Below are 20,523 nucleotides of genomic sequence, written 5' to 3' on the forward strand. Positions count from 1 at the left end.
GGGAGCACCGGCGGAGAGGCGGCACCTGTGTGCCTACAGGTAGAGCACTGCAGCACGGCCGCTTTCGGTGAGAAATGTGGGCGAAAAAGCTTCCACAGCCTGCTTTTTTTTTTTTTTTTTAATTATTTTTTTTTTATTGTGAGGTGAGCCAGACGTTGAGAGGGAAAGCGGTTTTCCGCAGGCTGACGGTGGTTTAGGAAAATTCTGCTCGAATTGCTGCTGTTGGTAGGAGATGATCGCTGAACTCTTCAACCGAGTAGTGCTGTGAGTCAGATGCTGAGGTGATTTCGCTGCACAGTCACTTCACCAGCTCCAGACACACAACTTGATGCACGAGGATGAAAAAAACAAAACAGAAACTGCGGCTTTTGTTCTGCTCTGCTCCTCGTCTGCCTCCCCCCTCTCTAAAGCACAGGTGGTTTCACTACCTGCGGGTAAGAGCAGCACGTGCAGACTCTCAATTTCTGCATAACTCCGGCAGAAAAAGGGGACTATTCATTTTGGAGAGGCTCTGTGAGCTCTCGCAGTAATCCGAGCCGCGGCACCCAGCTGGCTGCTGCACTTCTGGCTGTTTTGTTCTGGCGTCCGCCGTGCCTCTCGGTGTGTCTGGCCCTGCTCTAGCACGTTAAAAGTTTCGAGATGACAGCTTTGTTAGGCTGCTTTAGGCACCTCTGTTTATAGCAGCCTGGTGAGCTGATCAATAGCAAACTCACAGCTTGGTGAGGGCTGCTAATCTTCATGAAGTGGCAGTGTTGACAGAGAGGGCTTTGCTGGTGTGTCACCAGATGCTCGCTGTGGATGGCCAGGACAGGAGCACTCTCTGACACTCCAGTCGTGTCCCACTGCAGGTCTTTCATCAGTTCCCATGTGGGAATTTACCTCCAGGGAGACTTTCAAGTTTGACGTTGCTTGCTCTCCTTGTAGTGTGCTACAGGGAGATGCCAACATTAAGGTCAAGTCTGGCAGCCATGGAGTTCTCTGGAATTTTGGCTTTCTATTTTGATGGCTTAAAAGCAGCACTTAGATGCCTTTTTCTCCTATATGTTGGGTTCTAATGTTGCCCTGAGCACCATGTACGGATCCTAAGATGCGCTGTACAAACTATTATTTTAATTTTTAATGTTGATGAACTACTGGTGGTGGTAACAAAGGCAAAAGAATTGTGCTGCAGAGAGGAAGTTTCTGTCCTGGAGCAGTTTTGGACAGAAGTATGTTTGTGGTCAGGCATGTGGAGTTTACCTGTGTATTTGGCTGTCATATACTTCCAAAATTACTATGAAATTTAACGTTTCTTCTTGCCAGTTAACAATACCCATGGTAAACACAGGTTTGTCTTCTGTTTTCTCCTTGAAGTAATTGGTGAGCCAAGTAAAATCAGATAAACTGTTTCTGACCTGGCCAGTCTTACTCACTGTCAAGAGGGAGATGAACATCCCTGAAATGCAGCCAAGTCTCCCAGAATAGGTTTTCATAAATGTAACTATTCATCTCTGAGCGTTGGGGTGTTGGCTTTGCTGCCATTTGTTGTTAAGTGAAGAGTGAGGCCAAGATTTACCAAAATAGTTTTGAAGTGAAAAATTACTGTTCTGCTGATAGAGAGATTGGTGGAGATACTCAGCTTTGTCAGAAAAGTAGGAAAAAACTTCATTTTTTTAATATTAAGTTACATAACGAATATAATTCCTCTGCCAGTTGTAGCTACATATTAACTTTATTATTGTACTTGTAATCTTCAATTACCTCTGGAGCCCCACCTGTGTTAAACTAAATTAAAAACATAAATTACTCTTGAGGCCACAGAAGAAATGTCCCTTGGCCATGAGGTTTCTGAAGCAGAAGCAGGTTTGCAGTCTTAGAAACCAAACAGAGCTCAGCCTACAAATAGATGGCTTCAGGATCAGTGTTTCTTCAGGCAGTTCTCTCACTGCAGCCATGGAGAAAGGAATTTTTTTGTGGCAGATCCACAGTAAACAATTGACATCTTCACTGTTTGTGACAGCAGAGTCTCCATTTGCTGTTCAGTTGGCAAGTGGGTCGATGTTGAACTCCAGAGTTGCCAGGTGGTTCCCCAGATTCATCCTCATGGGATTCCTCTAGTACAATATCAAATGTGTGGTGTGATAATGACCTAGAAATGACCATAGGCTGTTGCTGACCTCTCTAAATCTTCAGATCTTTGATTTGTGTAGCAGTGACTGTGCCTTAAAGGCAGAATTCAGTAGTGAGGCTGGAGCAGCATCACGAGAGGCTTCCCTGTTTCTCCCTGGAGCTTCACTGGGACAAGCTTGGATTAGTGATCCACTCTGCTCCAATTCCAGTTCTGCTTGCCAGAGTGGGAAAGTGTCCTGGGCTCCTAGAGCAGTCATTCTATGGCTTCCTGAGGGCAGAGATGTGGGATGTTCTGCAGTAAGATGGTCCCCTTGGTGGGAGTCCTGTTGAAGAGCAGCAGATAGGGAGTCTGTTCTCGTTAGCAGTAATAGCCTCTGATGTGGTGGTGTGGTCACACTGATGTTTGCAGGAGGAGTCTTTGCCAAGAGACTTAAAAGTGAGCCTGCTTGTGGTGATTGATTCCTTTTATCATGATCAGTGCTTGGCAGTGGGTCAGGGATCTCTTGGATTGCCTTGTGTGTGTGCATCTCCCTGAGCCACCATCCCTGAGCCACCATCCCTGAGCCACCATCCCTGATCCAACATCCATTCCAGCACCAAGGGACACGGTCCTGTGGGATGTTGTAAGAACAAAAATTGCAACCAGAAGGTCCTTGAAACAATCCCAAAACTGTTCCCAGTGGAGGAGGAACTGAGCAGAGGGAGGGAAGGAAGTACCACCTTCCTCTCTCCTTTTCTGCTAAACAGATGCCAAGAACTTCAGGATGAGCAGAATTGAAGTTGTACCTCACTAAACAGGAGGTTTTATTTTGAGTTTGCATTGGTTTTACCCCAGCCAGCAAATAAACACCACACAGTCACTTTTTAATTTCTTCACTGCTCTGGTGCTGAAGAGAATCAGGGGATAAGTAAAGCTTGGGAGTTAAGAGCAGTTTAATTATTGAAGCAAAACAAAGCATACCTAAAATTAATATAATACTAATATTAATTGTATTAAGAAGGAATTAAAGCCAAGAGAAACAAGTGGTTCCCAGTAGAGTTGCTCAGCAACCACTGACTGATAAACTGCTCCCAGTTTATGTAGTGGGCATGACATTCTGTGGTGTGGAGCATCCCTTTGGCTCCTCCTGGCATTCCATGCACCTGTGCATGGGAGCTGCAAAGTCCTTGGCTCAGAGGAGTCTCTTCTTGGCAACAACTGAAACATCCCTGTGTTAGCAGCATGATTCTCATCCTAAAGTCAAAACACAGCACTGAACCAGGAAGAACAAAATTTGTTCTGTCCCATCTCAAACCAGGAAAATGGGTTTTACCATTTACAGTTTTTCTCTAAGTACCCTATTGGATTAGAAGAATTTATTTTAATTTTCCCCAATTTGTTTTGTTTTTTTCACTGTGAGTGGCTCCTTATTTATGGCTGAGGAACTTCCCTAGGGGCAGTGGCTCATCACCATCAGCAGACTGATATGGGATACCAGTTCCTGTCCCATGGAATTCCTGCTGGGAAGATTAGACCTGGGGTATTTATCTTTTTTTGCTCATCATTACTGAGATTTGTAGCCAGATCTCCAGTGTTCTGTGCCAAGATCAGCTGCCCAGCAAGAGCTGTTGGCTTTTTGCTTCCTCCCCTTTGCAGATAGAAGATTCTGTGGAAGACACACTTTCTCCCAACCATTTTTGGATGGATTATCCCTAAATGCCACAATGTCACAGTTCTACAAAATAAACCTGGTGGAGAGGAGGCTTTACTTTAATGTAGGACATCCATCAAAGTAGGGCTGGTTAATTATTTTAACACCCCGTGGTTCTCCTGGGCTGGGACAGAATCCAGACAACAATGAAACACTGAGCTGTTGATACAAACCTGGTACAGTCCACCTGGGATAAGGAATTATTTGGTATTTTGGAACCTGGTGGACCCATTCAGTTTTTTCCCTCTGCTGTCTGTTCCTGATCAAAAGCCAAATCACTCCTTAGCATGGTGCTGTTTCTGGTGGGGCTGTGGCATTTTTTTTTCCCTTTCTCCCTGGATTAGCCATAATTTTTCCTTGTTTGATGGAAAGCCTCTAATGAGGTGTGATGATTTGAGGAAGTGCTCTCTCCAAGCTGTTGGATGCCAGACCTTTAAGTAGAAGGGCCTTTGTGTTTTCAAGACTCCTCTGTCACACTGCCTGAACATGAAAGGCACATTGTGGACAGGGAGCAGCTCTCATGCCTTTAAGATGGGCATTTTAAAATTTTTTTTATTACTTTTCTTTTGCTTTGAGCTCTTGCTCTCTCAAATTACCTCTTTCTATGTCTTCTCCCTCTTTAATTCAGCTCTCACACTACCCAGTATACCCAGGATGATGGAATTAATTTCCAGTCCCATAAAGGTCCTCTTACCAACACTCCCAAAAGTCTCTGGAAGATCAGAGGAAATACATTCCACGGAGAAATTGTTGTTTTCCTGTCTTCACATTTTCTTATATTACTTCTCTAAAGATCTTTGAGAGCTCTGATCTTACACAAGTGAGAATCAATTCCCAAACACAAAGGTTTGCCCTAAAAGGAGTTTTTGGCCTGAAGTGACAGGCTTGAATCCATTTCAGATTTCCTAGTTTGGGGCTGTGGAAATGAAGAGGGAATGAGCTGAGCAGGAGCTTTGGGAAACACCTCAGTGCTCGCTGTTCTGGGCAGGTCAACATCTGCCACATCTCACACCTGATCCTCCAGCTCTGCTCCTCTGAGAACTTTAACCTGGAAACTGGGAAGGAGGAGGTGTGGTGAGCCCAGTCTGTCCAAAATGTTACTTCTTTGGGACATTTATCCAGCAATTAATGAAATTTTGAGGCCCTCCTACCTCTGATTAGAAGATGGTTAAAATTGCACTTGGCATCAGTCCTTTTGTATTTTTATTAACCCTCTTGTTGGTGCTGAGTGTTGCACTTGCTCTCCAACAGAGCTCTGGGTTTTCCCCTTAATAACATATTATTTAAACTGTGTCAATGTTCTCTTGTTTACTATTTATTATTTGTTTAATTTCTGCAGTGACATCCACGTGTCATGTCATGAACTCAGATAATTCAGCAGTCAAAAATCAGAATCAAATGAACACCCCATTATACAATTTTGTAAATGTAAAGCTTTTTTTCCTGACATGTTCTCTTTTTCCTGTCCTGCCTGCACAAATGGAACAAAGCCTTTTTCAGCTGTGAGATGATTTAAAACTTCTTGGTTAGCCAAGTAACTACTTTAAACTTAATTGATTCACATTTCAAGGATATTCATGTGAAGTTCAGGCCTTCAGCTGCTCAGTGAGAGCCAAGTTATAGACGAGGCTTGGAGAGTGTTTATATTGGAGACTTCCCTAAAGCTCACTGCAGAAATCTGGCCAGGCACCCTTAGAATTGTTAAATATTCTGCTGCCAGAATAGCACAATTATTTCATTTAATATAAAATCTAGTTTTACATCTAGAGAGAGAGCAGTGCTTGGGTTTGGTGTGCTGTAGGCTTTATATACGTTATTATATATATTTTATGTATTCCAGGTGAGTAATGAGAACTTCTTGGATGTTTTCTTCCTTGCACTGTGGGAGTCAGGGTAGGAAAAGCTGCTTTTATCAGAAATCAACCACTGAGCTTTACTAATTTGATAAATGTGCCTGTGAATGAGTCCCTTTCTCATTTGTGTTTAAAACAATGCAGGTACTAAACACAAAGATCCTCTCTAAAGAATTCTTTCTGTCTCAGAGGTGCAAGTCTCAAATTGATAATAAATGCTGAAAACTCAGTTTGCCAGTTTTTCTACCCAAGAGAAGACAGAGCAAGAACTGAAGTATTTCAAGACCATATTTACAGTAGTAAATAATACACTTTTTTAAAGGTTAAAGAGTGATTTATCTTAAGCTCCCTCTATTATATTTGACTTTGCTTGTTCTGCTAATTTTCATGTATGACCGATTATTTCCTAGTTACAATTTTAATTTGTACTGGTGCTGAGATAATCTGCTTTTAAATCTTTAAAGGGCTGTAGGGTAGCTATGCTTTATTGGTTGTATTTCTGTTCCAGGAGTACAAAATCCTGGAATAATTTGGGTTGGAAGGGACCAGACAGAACTACTTAATATTTTTATAGTTAAAATCTACTTTATCCAGTGCGTGACACTCGAGCCTTCAGCGTGTTGGTAAATATTGCTGTTGTTTATAGGATGTTTAATAGGATGTAGTGAAGATTACTGTGGGACTTTTCAGTCAGTTTTTGTAGATTAACAGATTAATTGATTTATTAAAGAGGAAGAAGCCCTTTAGTAGGAGCAGTTTTGTCACTGGCACGTTCAGGTTGTTGGAGCGTGGACAAGGCGGTGGCACCGGGGCTGGCAGCCACTACTCAGGTGTGGTACCGCTCCGAGTTTACTCCTGCTTTACTACAGCTCGGAGTTGAGGGCAGTGCTCGGGGTTTGCTCCGGGCTGGGGGTGCAGGAGCTCCCCGGAGCGGGGCCGGCGATGGGAACAAGCGGCGCTGTTTGTTTCCACCGTTCTCAGGGAAACATCCCTCTGCTTACATTCCTCACGAGTTAACAGCAGAGGATCTACCTGACTCGGCTGACCCCCTTCTCCTCCAGAGCAAACATTCCCTCCTTGGCCCTGTCCTGGAGAGCTGCTTGGAGCACGGGGAGCAGAGCTGAGGCCTTGCCCTGAGCTGTGGGGAGCAAAGCTGGGAACATCACGGTGGAAGCACTGTCCCTTCTTTCCGAGGAGATCCGAGTGCTGGGACATGTTGGAGGTGAAGTTTAGAGAAGTGCCTGGCTTAGCAAATCTCAGTGTAACACACAGATATTTACAGCTGTTTGGTTGAAAGGAGTACACATTTTCCTAGAGTTGGCAGGGTGTGTTTTATCTTTGTGAATCCTCACCAGCGGTGCTATGTGAGAAATGCTTTCACAGAAACTCAGCACAACCCCAGTTCCACAGGTGAAGGACTCAGCCCTGCCAAGAGCCCACGAGAGCACAAGAACCAGAACCTTCCTGGAAGAACCCTTTGCACAAACCTGGCAGTGTTTGCAGCCACCTGTGGAAACTGGTCTTCAAATCTTCACCAGATTTCTCTGCTTAAATCAGGCTTTGTTGTAAATCTCCCTTATATTCTCATCATTTTTTATATGAGATCTCATAATTATCTCCCAAAGAGGTGTTCAGCAGGGGCTGTTTTTCCTCTCAAAGTTTCAGGCAGTTACTGGGAAATCATGTGGAATCATCTGATACACAGATGACTTTCAAAAGAGTGTTCAGAGCTGTTTGAAATCCTATTTCCTGCTACCTAATCATCATATAAAGCTTTCAGTGTTGCTCCTGTAAAATAATACCGGGAATCAAAAGGGCAAACACGTCCCTCTTCTTCTGAGAGGGACAGAAACCACTTTTTGGATTCTTCAGTGGCCCAGCACAACTGAGCTGCCAAAACTGTACAGAAAATGTCTTTTCAGTCTCTCATGTCTGAGAAAGAGCCACCTAATTCTTGTTTGAAAGATGCTCACACTCAAATCCCCTACCTGGCTTGAATTTTGGGCATATCTTGCATATCAGAAACCCCATCTTTATCACACCTTATTCGAGGATGGGTGGTGGCTGGAGAAATGCTGCCATATTTTATTAATGCAGTATTTGACAGCTGTTAAATAGTGAAACTAGAGATTGGTGCTCTCTTGACTAAAAGGTGTGTACCTGATACCCCTCACAGAGAACCCAATTAACCTTTAGGCTTCATATATTGAATTTCCAAACTGGCAGCTACACTTATCTGCTGCAAATCATCTGCAATTAAACTTTCAGAAGAAGCTGGTTGATTATTTTGCTTGCAGAAATCATCTTGCACTCTTGTATGTGGGATTTATCCATCTAAAATAATGTAAATATCCAGGTTATTGCTCCTGGTTTTCCCTTGGGGTGGTGAATGTTCATCTCTGCTTTCTCAGCACTGAACTGACAATAATTTGTGGGGTTTTTGGAGCGCGTGCACCTTGATTTTTGGGAATAGCTGTAGGAAACTCCTCTTAGACTTGCTCTTACCCACCCCTTGTCTCTTCCCATTAATTAGTGGGAGCAAACAGCACTCTTGGGATTGATTCTCTGTTGAGCAGCTGTGCAGTAATTGATAGAGGATACTTTCCAGGGGGTACTCTGGCCACAATTATCTGCTGGGTGAAAGAATATCCATTAGTAAGAGTGAAAATCTATTAAAGTGAACTTGAGCAGGAGACTGAAGCAACTGGTGGGTTTTGGGGCAGCATTGTGCCCTCTGTAAATTTGGTGATGTGATGCTGCCAGTGTTCCTTGTCTGTGTGGTATTTTAGCTATGCCAGTTGCACTTCAGAGAAATGGAGAGGGTTTTGCTATTTAATGAGCTGTGATGTTATTTGTTTTTATCAAAAGACAGTTACAGGACGCCCTTTTGTGTTTATGTGACCCCAGAGAATGAAAAGTAAATTAATCAAATTCAGCGAGCCAGTTTTATATGTGAGATAAAAACATTGCTGCAGCAGTGTAACCAGCTCCTTTAAAAACAAATATTTGATAGTGTTTCTATGGTGAAATTTTCTGTTTGTTGGGAAAGTTTTTGGGTTTTGTTTGAAATGAGGATGAATTTATCCACTTGCTTGGTTTGGTGACTTTTTATGTGATGTTGCTTGTACTTTTTCCCTTGCAGGAAATCCACGACTTGTTTAAAGATTATGAAATCAAGTATTGTTATGTGGACAGGAATAAAAGAACAGGTGAGAACTTTAAACTTGCACATATTTCAGTTCTGTGAGGAGCACTGTGCTGTGTGTGAGGTCATGGACTGTCACAGCTTGTCTGGTGTCCCTCAGTGCCTTTTTGTCACCTTCTACTGAAGCCAGTGGAAACTGGAAACTTTCTGGTGTTGATCAGAAGTTTTTTGGTGCCCTCTGGTCTCTCTCAGGATTATTCCTCAGTGAGTGTCCCTTTGGGACAAAGCTGACCTCAGCTGGCTCAATTCCTTTGGAAAACTGGTCCTGAGGCCACTCTTGGGACAAACCACACGTGCCTGAGAGGGAAACCTGCCCAGCTCCAGATGCATTTGTAGTTTGCTCACATCAGGAAACACTTTGGCCCTGTGAGGGTCACCCAGCACTGTTGGAGGTTGTGGAATCTCCATCCCTTGGGATCCTGGAACCCATCTGGGTGACCCTGCTTGAGGAGCAGGTTGGACAAGAGGCCCTTAGGAGGTCCCTGCCACCCTCATCCTGTTTGGGATTGTGTGAAATGCTTTATGGACTGAAAACCCCCAAAAAAGATCTGTTAACCCCAAAGTGAGAACTTGTGGACATTGTCATCAAAGAGATCCCATAGAATCTGTCATGTGTTGACTTCAATGGAATATTTAATTCCGTAAATAATAGTCTGCTAGCAGAATATTTAATTTTGTTCCCCAGCTACAAAATCTGGTTGGGTTCCAAGCAGTGAAGCTGTGCATCACCACATAGTCACTTTTTGAGTTAATTGCTCTTGATGTTCAATTGATAATCCCAGATTTTAGACATGATATATAATATATATATAATAGATACATCATTTACCTTCTGTGTCTCTGGGGTAAATCTGCAGCTCTCAGCTGTGGTTTCAGGGGGAGGGAGAGGTGTGGCTGCAGATCAGCTGGGGTAGGTGATGTCCCCACTCCTGCTCTCTTGCAGCATTTGTCACCCTGTTGAACGGGGAGCAGGCCCAGAGCGCCATCAGGAAATTCCACCAGCATTCCCTGCGTGGCAAGGAGATCTCCGTGCAGCTCCAGCCGACGGATGCTCTGCTGTGCATCACCAACCTGCCCCTTTCCCTCAGGATAGAGGAGTTTGAGGAGCTGGTGCGAGCCTATGGCAATGTGGAGAGGTGTTTCCTGGTCTACAGCGAGCTCACCGGCCATTCCAAGGGCTATGGATTCGTGGAATACATGAAGAAGGACTCTGCTGCCAAGGCCAGGCTGGAACTCCTGGGCAAGCAGCTGGAGGAGAGCACTCTGTTTGCACAGTGGATGGATGTGAACCAGCTGACCACAAACCTCATTCACTCCAAGTGCCTTTGCGTGGATAAATTACAAAAAGACTGCGCTGATTCGAAAGAGCTGATCCAGGCTTTCTCCCTCAAGTACAAACCTGTGTTCTGCCAGGTATGTTTGGTTTCTGTCTTATGGAAAACCAAGGTTAGGACTGCAGTATTGCCTCACTTCGCTCTTGCTGTCTTCCACTTCTATTTTTCCTAATTATTTTTATTTTCCTATCAGTTTTCCTATCAACTGTTGTGCATCTGCACAGTGATGGGAGTAGTGATGCTGAACTGCTCTGGGTGTGCAGTGCCTGATCCCTGTTGCCTGGGAATTCTGCAGGACACCACCAGTGAAATGCCAGCAAAATGTCTGGAAGACATCCCCTTATGTCATTTACTGAAAATAATTTGGTTTTTGAGAGCTTTAAAAGTAAACATTGCTGAAGGTTTTATTGCTCAGAGAAAGCTAGAGTGTATGAATAGCCACAAGTGCAATGGTTCAGATGATGCAAAGTACGTAATATAATAAATACATTAATATTTAACATTTTTTTCTCTAACTGAGGAAGATGCAGGCTTGGCTCCTTGGGTATTGCCAGGGATAGAAGTGACACATCTTTTGGAAAGCTGGGAAGCAGAGAAGAGGTGGATCCTCGCCTTGGTAGTTCAAACGTTTCCTTCTCATCCTTGTGAGAGGAGGCCACAAACAGATGTGGCACAGATAGATCATCATAAACAGGCAGTAGAAGGAAATCTTTCCTCGTAGTCACTCAGATTCCAGTTCCAGGGTTGTTTTATTGTTGTTTTTTTTCCCCTTAAGTCTCTGTGGAGGCTGCTCAGGGATCAGCCCCAGGGATGAGCGCTCAGAGATTCCCAGCATGTGGAGCAGAAGGTCCAGCAGGATCTGCAGCCCAACCACCTGCAGGCCTTCTCCTGGGGGCTCTTTGCCAGCCCCAGCAATTTGTAGGTGGCCAGAGTAAATCCTTAGACTTGCTTGATCCAAATACACCAGGAGATGAATTGATTGGAATGAACTCTTCCCAGAAAATGCCCCTTCCTGACTATTTTGATCTCCAGCCTGGGAATGTGTCTGGCTTCAGCCTTACCTCACTGATGCCTCTATTAAGGAGCTTTTGCTCTCCATTATTTTCTTCCTGTAAGTAGGTATTAAATGCTGTACTCAAGTCTCCTGCTCAATCTTTGTTTAATTAGCTCAACAGATTGATCCTTTTAAGTCTTTTCCTTCGGGTTTTTTTTTTCCAGCTGTCAAATAATCCGGGGGCTGTTATCAGCTCCCCCAACAATTTTTCACCATCCTTTAAAAATTCTGAGCTTCAAAGAATAACAGACTTCTTGGGGAAAGGTGGGTTTCACTGACAGAGCTCTGCTGTGCAGTTAGAGGCACCCAGAAATTGACTTTTTACCTTTTAAAATGGTGATAAATCTTGGGTCATACTTGGTGTGGGTGAGGAGAGTGTCTGTGTGCATTAGGTCATTAAATATTCCTCTTCCTATAAAACACAGGAGGGTGGAGGTAGGAAAACAAATAGTTCAGATTTGAAAAAGGGAAGAAAATGGGTGCTAATTAATTTTGGGTTTGTGAGTGAGACTACCTGAAAATTGAGGACAAAGAGAGAAGGAGGAGGAAAACCCAAAAAAAGGCAGAAAAAGCAGAGAGGGGAGATGTGATGGGGTGGGTAGAGACAGAAAAACTGGGAGATGAGAAGGTAACAGAAACCTCAATGTGGGGGGAATTTCTATAGGGAGTGATTGAGATTTTTTTTTTTTTTCTGTAAAATTTGAATGTAGCTCTTGTGGTGCTGCCATGGCTTAGTTCTGCTGGGAGCTCATGCAGGATTTCATCAAATAAACACAGTCCTTTGCCCAAAATTCTTACCTGAACTCATGAAATCAACTCTGGGTTATTTCCTCTTATTCTAAAGTTACCATTTTTTTAAAAATCGTTTTTATTTCTTCTCTGTAGACAACAGGAATGTTCTGTCAGGAGGAGCTGAAGCTGAACACTTACACATGGATATTAGGAAAAATGTGTTTTGTCCTTTGTTTCAACAAAATGGACCAGAAAACCTCATTCTTTTCTTCTGTCAACTTTAAATTGTCATTAAAAGGTCTCCACCCTTATCTGGATAGGAATAAAGAGCTTTATTCAGTACCTGTTTACTTGGGAAGTTGAAAAATTCCTGAATCCTTTGCAATAATATTTGGTGGCTGCACTTGGGACGTGTTAAGGGAGTTTTTAACTGTGTTTCATTTTAGCTGAAACTAAAATACAGATAAACTAAAATACAGATGTTCCATAGCTTCAAACCCTTCTTTTCTCAAGTACCTCAGGTCTTTGCCAGTGCACCTAAACTGGTATCAAAATAATATATAAATATAAAATATATTTGTATATGAAATATGTGCTCTCCAGAGCTCTGCCCAGAGGCCAGGCTGTAACTGTGCCATTAAAGATTTATCTGACCACCCTCCTTTTCTTCCAAATCTTTTACATTTATATTTCAGCTGTCAGGGGAAGTCTATTGGGCTGAGGTTGTTTTTATCCAGTGCAATCTGGAGCAGGTTTTGTCTCTTCCACACCAAAGCTGGTATCAGTTTATCATTGCCATTCATTTAGGGACTGGAGATTTTTGCCTAAGCTTCATCGCTCCCTTCTCACCCTGTTTTTTTGTTTGATTTAAATCTGCTCATTCTCTCTCAAAGTCTGCACACAAAGGCCAGGGCAGCGTTTGTCACATAAGCCCTTTTCCAGTCTGCTTGATTGATCAGTCTGGCATCTTCTCTTGGCATTCCCCACAACCACAGCCTTCACATGCTCCCAAAAGGCACCAGATACTGGTGGAATTTGCATTGTTGCATGTTTCAGCAGCTGTCATGCACCCTGATGAACGACACTTTGATTATTGCAGGCTGGCAAAAAATGAAGAATAATGAGTTTATAATTATCCTGCAAAGTAAAACCGGTTGTAGCATCCAGCTGTATTTACAATTCCCTTCTCATTCCTCCTTTGTTGTTTAAATATGTGTTAAATGCATGGTGTTCTCCATGAGGTGAGAGGGAAGTGAAGGTGGGAATGGAAGGGATCATGGAAAGAAGGAGCAGATAACCAGGAGGAAATAATCATGAGTCTGTAATTGTGAATGCCAAATAGATGAAGATGTGACATGCAACTTAATTCCATTATAATAAAAAAATAAGATTTTGAGAAAGAAACTTCCTGGTCTGGAGGGAAACGTTATCCTTGGGTTGTGTCAGCAAGAGATCTTGCAAGGGGCAGGTGACAATATTGCAGGGCAGCTGCAGGAATTCCCAGTTTTCCTTGGAGTGCTGGGAACCGTTGTTGTTGTTGTTGCAGTTTGCCCAGGACGAGGACGGCGGCAGCGGGGACTTTGCCGTGGTGGAGTACGAGAGCGCGGAGCAGGCAGAGAGCGTGAGAGGAGCCATGGACGGGGTGACCATCAACGGCAGGAGGGTCCAGGTGTCCTTCTGTGCCCCTGGAGCACCGGGCAGGAGCACCTTGGCAGCTCTGATAGCAGCACAGAGGATGGTGAGATCCTTGGAAACCTCTTTGGGATGAGCCGGGGCTTTGCGCAGCGAGGAGAAGGAGCTGGGCTTGGGAAGCTTTGGGTTTATCAAAGCCACGTTGGACAGGGCTTGGAGCAACCTGGGATGGTGGAACATTCCCTGCCCATGGTAAAGGATGGGCTTTAACCAACCCAAACCATTCTGGAATTCTGTAGAATCAGCCCAGTTCAGGCTCCTTGCTAGGCAAAGATGGCCAGGAAGAAGATAAAATACATCCATAAAATATCACAAAGTTACACCCACATAGCTCTGGGATTTCAGTAAATGTAATCTCCTGTAAGAGAAATCATTTCAGCTCAAAACAAAAGTGACTGGGAATGAGTCATGGGACGAGCTAAAACTTGGTTTAAAACAGAGGCAGGAATTTGTCAGCTTTAAGATAAATTTCAAGGCAGGAGAAATAGGTTCATTTCATGCTCGAGGTAGAAGAAAGCTTTTTACACCCACATGTCTTATCAAATTATTTCCTAGAAAATTGGATGTGATCAGTGTTACGTGGAAAGGCAGAAGAGTTCCCTCTCTTCAGCCAGCTCAGACCACATCTCTATAAAAGAGATGAGAAGTCTGTTACAAGATCTGGTGCTCATGGCAACGTTTCTTATTCTCCTGTACTGATAACGCTGGGTTTAAAGGAAAAAAAGAAATGTGCTTGTGTTGGAATCATTTGTTAGGTGTTTCATTTGAGGGGAAAAATGCAAGGATCAGGGAAGGAAATGATATTTTTTTTGTGTCAGATGAAATGTGTACATTGCCATTGGAGCTTGAGGGATTTTAAATGTATTCATTGTTTTCTCCTGTTTCTAACACTTTTTATCTCTTCACTGGAGATGAGGAACAACAGGAAGGGCTTGCTTCCAGAGCCAAATCCAGTGCAGATCATGAAAAGTTTTAACAATCCAGCAATGCTGCAGATGCTGCTGCAGCCCCAGCTGCGTGGCCACGCTGTTAAACCTGGTAAGCTGCTCTAAAATAATGCAAAATTAAACCCTCTTCTTAGTGCTGCAAGGCTTTTGCAAAGTAATTAAGTGGAAATAACGTGTAAAATCTGTGCAGACAGTGTTTCAGTGTGTTTGTGCAGATAATTTCACATTTTATGGAAGCAAAAGGAGGAGGTGCTTTTCTACACTCGTGTGTTTGGGTAAAATTCAGTGTTCCTGCAAATATCCTTGTGTTAACTCTGTGGGCTCTGAATATTCATATTAGAAATGGGTTTAGAAAGAAATGTCTTTTGCAGGACTTTGCTAAACTTAAATCTGATCCTAGATTTGAGTTTTGCAACCTGAGTCTTCCTCCTCTTGCCAGTGTAAATCTTTATTCTTTTGGCTGCTGCCACAGCCCATGCAGAGTATTTATTAGAGCATCAGCCAGAAACATTTCTGTGTTCTAATTAGGATGTAAATAAACACAAACCCTAATTAATCACATTTCAAATGCCAGAAGTGCTCAGAAGGATGAGGAGATCAAGTGGGAGAGAGCTGAGAGTGTGGTGACAAAGAAACCCAGAAATGGGGTGTGAAGTGACCACTTCAGGGCAGAAACACTTGAATTAAATCTGAATTTAAAACACTTCAGATAAAGCTGAGGCCTGGAATCAGCTCAGGAGTGAAACCATCAGGTGTGGAGGAGCACCTGGAGGGGCCTTTGAGCTCTCACATCCTGATAATTGTACATCAAAAGGTTTCATAGCCTCTCCCAACCTCAGCGAGTCTGTCCTTCCCTTGTACACTTGAAAATTTCCTGGAAAGCAAATTTGAAAATACAGGGTAATTCTAAAGATTTTTTACTTGTCCAGTTTGTAAAATACACAATATTTTTTTTGTGTGTGTGTGTTTCTGAAACAGTTCTTGGAGCATCTGCAGGTTTACCTCACCTCATAAATTCAGCAGTTGGGCCACCTTTTTTGCAGTTGAATAAAGTTCATCAGGTAGGTGACCAAAAAAACTCATCAACAGAGGTATTTGTGGAGATCTTAACATGAGAGATCCTAAAATTTTAAGGAATTACAGCTAAAATCAACCTGTTAGAGCTCTCTAAGGAAAGTTATGAGATGGGGGAGTCCAAAATGGAGTTACTTTATCTAAATTTTTGACTTTAAACCTGCCAGTGTAGACAAAACTTGTCATTACTGGCAGAAAAAAATGCTCTTTAAATGAGCTCTCGAGGAGCCTGGCACATCCCTTTCTCTTGGAGCAGCTCCTCCACGCTCCTGTAGAGACTTCAGGGGTTTATCTGATTCAAACCAACAAGTTCAGCACCCTTAACTTCATTTTCAAGCTTGCAGGGACCCAGATGTGCCATAAATTGTGATTTGCAGATGTTATTTCTTACTCATAAACCCCCCTTGTAATTCCAGATGGGCACCAGAATTCCTGAGAGATAATGGGAAGGATCTTTGGGATGTGTTTGTGCTAGAAAACCAGAATGAGAAAATGCACCCACAACCAGAATTTGAGCTGAGCTGCTCTCAGGGATTTCTCCAGCTTTGCCAGGAGCCAAAAATTGAATTTAATATTTGTGGTAGGGATTTACACAAATACCTTCAAGGGACTGGAGTCAATCACTCAGCCTTATTATTTCTGATATTTCAGAAATTGCCATTTAAAAAATCCCCTTCAGCATCAATTATTTCTGCAGTTCTTTTGGGAAACACAGGCTTAGAGATCTTAAAAAAGACCCAACTAAAATGCAGAAATATTTGCAGAAAAAACAGCTTTTTTTCTTTAAAAACTGGTAGATGAATATATTAATTTTGAATAAATGCTGCTTAATTTTGCCCCATCCATTGAGTTGCATTTGCCCATATAAAAAATTACATCATTCTTTGTTTTCTTTTTTAAAAAAAATTAAATGATAATTTCATTTGGTCTGTTTAAGTTCCTGCTGCTCTCTCTTCAGCCTGTGCTTCCTTGGAAGGCAGTGTGAGTGGTGCTCACAGCTGGAGCCAGGGATGTTTTCCACAATTAACAGTGGGATTGATGATGATCCAAAGGTTTTTCCAGTGGTTTTTGGCTTGGGAGAGCTGCAGCCAAACAACTTTGTGTTTTCTCTGTCCAGAGAATTAAAAGTCTCATTCTCTTCCTGGGAGCTTCCTGTCATTTAATGAGCTCCAAACCTGAATTTTAGAAGGATTTGATGATCCCAATATCTTCTATAAGGCAAATTTTGCTCTGTGATTTATTTTGGGGAATTCTCTAAACCAGAGAAGCAGGTCACTGTTTTATTTTTATTGTCTTGAAATTCGGTGTTGTCACTGAAACACCTCCCCAGTCACGCTGATTTAGCTCCCTGCATGTCTTGGGTTTCTGTTTTATATTCAGGGCTTTGTAAAGTAACAGAATGAGAATGAATGTTTTCAAAGAATTATTTAAAAAGGATTCCACAGAGAATATTTGAAGGTTATTTACCCAGTAATTTTTCAACTCGAGGTAGCCTGATTTGCAACTTGTTTCTCTTAATTTCTCTTAGTTACAAATTATCCTGTGCCAAAATAATGCATTTTCAGCTTTCTCAGGGATGCTTCCTTCAGTCATCCAGCAATTTTATTAAATCTTGATTAATCCAGAGCTTTTCCTGTGAGGATTCTGACGAAACTGATTTTTCCACTCTTTTATTTCTGAAAGTTTTGCAATTGAACCACTTTGCTTTGTTGCTGGAGCCAAGTTCAGAAGGAGCAGCCCCTGGCACTGGTGACAATAACCAGCCCTGCGTAATTTCTCCTGGAAATCACTGAGACAATTAAAATAGATGTATAACTAATCTAGATATGGCACATCTTTGTTTGGAAAAGCTCATTTCTGAGTCCAGAAGATCATATTTTAGTCCATCATAAAGGGTTTTTCCCTAGGGAATTTAACCCTGCCACCCAAAGACACAGCCTAGGCTTGGAAATATGTGGGAAGTGTTTTGCAGTCTTCATTCCCTGGGTTTGGTGATAAAAAATAATAAAGAAGAGTGTACTTGGTGTGATCACAGTGTCCTGTATATTTATTTTTGTACAACAACCTATAGAACAACCTATATTTTACTGGCAGGTGATGCTGCCAGACACTTCCCAGGCCTGAAGCATAAATCATGATGCCTTTTAAAGTTTATTTTAAGCCTCAGTGCTGGCCAGAGCTCATAATATTGAATATACCAGTGGCAGAGTCTGAAGAGGGTGCCCCAAAGTTATTAATTCAGTGGCTCAGTTCTGGTGGCAAACTGATCCAGAATATTTTGAATGAACAATGTGAATATTTTATAGACTTGCCAGTCTGCAGGCACTGGGATTTGTCAGGTTTTAATGGCTCTGGAGTAGGATTTCATGTAGATTGTTGTGGGGGGGAAACATATCTGGATATTGCTCTGAAGCAAAATGAGTCTCTGGAGGAAATTATTATTTTCCTTTGCTGTCTTAAGTAAAAATGTGAAATTTCTTCAAGCAGCACTGTGTGTAAATGTTTCAATCCTGCTGTTCTCCCTGGCTGCCAACTAACCCTTGTTTTCATTTTAATCCTTTCTCAGAGCTCAATTCTGGGGAACACCTCCAGCCTGCTGCTGCAGAGCCCTGCCCACCTGCCCCTGCCCCAGCAGCAGCTCCTGAAGATGGAAAACATGCAGGCAAACAGTGTAAGGCCATCCCTGCACCTCTGCCTCTCTCTGAACACTCCTAGAATTCCTAAAAGAAACCATTTTTATCATCAGGTGCCCATGATCTTTATGTTCCCTTCCAACCCATTCGTGGTTCTGCCATCCTTGAACAGTTCAGTGGAGCTGAAAAGGTGGAGAATGTGGATGTTTTAAAAAGTAGCTGTGAGCAGATTATTTTAATGATTTACACAGTTTTCTCTTCTTCCTTTTAGAAACCAGGTTTGCTGGGAGAACCTCCAACAATGCTCCTGCAGACAGTGCTGGGCATAGGGGTGATGCCAGCAGTGAACTCAGGCCTGGCAACACGAGGAGAAGCTCTCAAGTGTAAATGACATTTTTATTTCATCCCAAATCAGTAGAAATGCCCAGCTTCACATTATGCACCTGGCTTTCCCCCTGGGTTACAAAAGCAGGTGGTTAAATCCTCTGTTAGCTCAGTTACTGCCTTTTTGTGTACACTTGGAGTATGTTTTTATTTAGAGGTGACATTTTCTGGGGTTTTCAAAGCAGGTAAATGTGAGTTGCTTAAGAGGAACCACAAATTTCCTCTTTGCCTTCATTTTATTAAGAAATGAGTTTTAACAGCCAGTCTCTGACAGATGTTAATTTGGAATGCAAATTTCTGTGCCATTGATCCCTCAATATTTATGAGGAAAGATCAGTTGGATACTGGGGGTGCTCACCTGGAGAGGAGAAGCTCCAGGGAGAGCTCAGAGCCCCTTGCAGGGCCTGAAGGGGCTCCAGGAGAGCTGGAGAGGGACTGGGGACAAGGGATGGAGGGACAGGACACAGGGAATAGCTTTAAGCTGGAAAAGGGGGGATTTAGATGGATATTGGGAAGGAATTCCTGGCTGGGAGGGTGGGCAGGCCCTGGGATAGAATTCCCAGAGCAGCTGTGGCTGTCCCTGGATCCCTGGCAGTGCCCAAGGCCAGCTTGGAGCACCTTGGGATAGTGGGAGCTGTCCCTGCCATGGCAGGGGTGGGAATGGATGATCCTTAAGGTCCCTCCCAACCCAAACCATTCCAGGATTTTCTGATCTTGTTTCCTCCTCTGCTCCCTGTGTTCTGCAATCCTGGCTGTGCTCTGAGTCATGGCAGTAACCAGGAGCAAGGAAAAAGTATCCAGGGGAAGGCAGAAAGCTGCTCTGAATGTCCAGATTTTCATTTTGGAGAACACTTTGCAGCTCTTCAGTTAAAAGAATTCTTCCTGATGCCAGTTGAGGTGGGGTTCCCCCCTGTGTTCCCATCCAGCATCCTCCAGGATGTTGTTCCCAGTGGTTTTTTGAAAATGACAGGAAGCACTAAGCAAGTTATCACAGGGAATGTTTGGAAAAGTCAGAGTTTTATTGAATCAGCTTGAAATTGAGTTGTTTTCTTGTGGGATGGGAAAAGAACAAAACCCAGGGAAGTGGATCTGGAACAGTTCTCCTACCTCATTAACCCCACAACCAAACCCTCTCTAATAAACCCATCTAACAGCAAAATTTCTCCATTTATGGCTGGCTGCAGCATCTAACCCCGCTCCCATTGCAGCAGCGGCAGGGATGGGCATGCTGCCATTCTTCCCAAATCAGCACATTGTTGGACAAGCTCTTCCCGGGCCCAACGCCGCTCCAGACAAAGGCGAGGCGGTGCCGGGAGCGCAGCCCTTCCCTCCGGCACTGCCCAGCCTCCCCGCCGGGAGCCTCCCCGCCGGGAGCCTCCCAGCCCTGCGTGCTGCCCCCTCCAAGGCTCCCGGGCAGCTCAAGAACTGCGACTCCAGCCTGGGGGTAAGGAGCATGCAGCACAAACACTGCCTCTCCCTCTTCTTCTGTCTCCTCTTCCCTCTCTCCTCTCTGTCTCCTCTTCTCTCTCTCTCCTCTCCTCTCCTCTTCTCTCTCCTCTCCTCTTCCCTGTCTCCTCTCTGTCTCCTCTTCTCTCTGTCTCCTCTTCTCTCCTCTCCTCTTCCCTCTGTCTCCTCTTCCCTCTGTCTCCTCTTCTCTCTGTCTCCTCTTCTCTCTCTCTCCTCTCCTCTCCTCTTCTCTCTCCTCTCCTCTTCCCTCTGTCTCCTCTCTGTCTCCTCTTCTCTCTGTCTCCTCTTCTCTCCTCTCTCCTCTCCTCTTCCCTCTGTCTCCTCTTCCCTCTGTCTCCTCTTCCCTCT

The 20,523-nt window shown here is 43.5% G+C and overlaps 1 protein-coding gene across 1 annotated transcript in view; it reads left to right on the top strand.

The window, feature by feature from the left end:
- The first annotated feature begins 3,813 nt into the window (after positions 1–3,813).
- The window catches only part of RAVER2 (ribonucleoprotein, PTB binding 2), a 23,307-nt gene continuing 6,597 nt past the window's right edge, over positions 3,814–20,523 (top strand). Inside the window, exons 1-9 of the mRNA XM_033516251.1 lie at positions 3,814–3,864; positions 8,796–8,862; positions 9,802–10,271; positions 13,525–13,716; positions 14,582–14,708; positions 15,596–15,678; positions 18,258–18,362; positions 18,596–18,707; positions 19,893–20,152. Coding sequence (XP_033372142.1) covers positions 3,814–3,864; positions 8,796–8,862; positions 9,802–10,271; positions 13,525–13,716; positions 14,582–14,708; positions 15,596–15,678; positions 18,258–18,362; positions 18,596–18,707; positions 19,893–20,152 — 1,467 coding nt within the window. The remainder of the gene's footprint in view (positions 3,865–8,795; positions 8,863–9,801; positions 10,272–13,524; positions 13,717–14,581; positions 14,709–15,595; positions 15,679–18,257; positions 18,363–18,595; positions 18,708–19,892; positions 20,153–20,523) is intronic.

The sequence above is a fragment of the Parus major genome, chromosome 8 (genome assembly GCF_001522545.3).
Source record: "Parus major isolate Abel chromosome 8, Parus_major1.1, whole genome shotgun sequence".
NCBI classification, from domain to species: Eukaryota; Metazoa; Chordata; class Aves; order Passeriformes; family Paridae; genus Parus; species Parus major.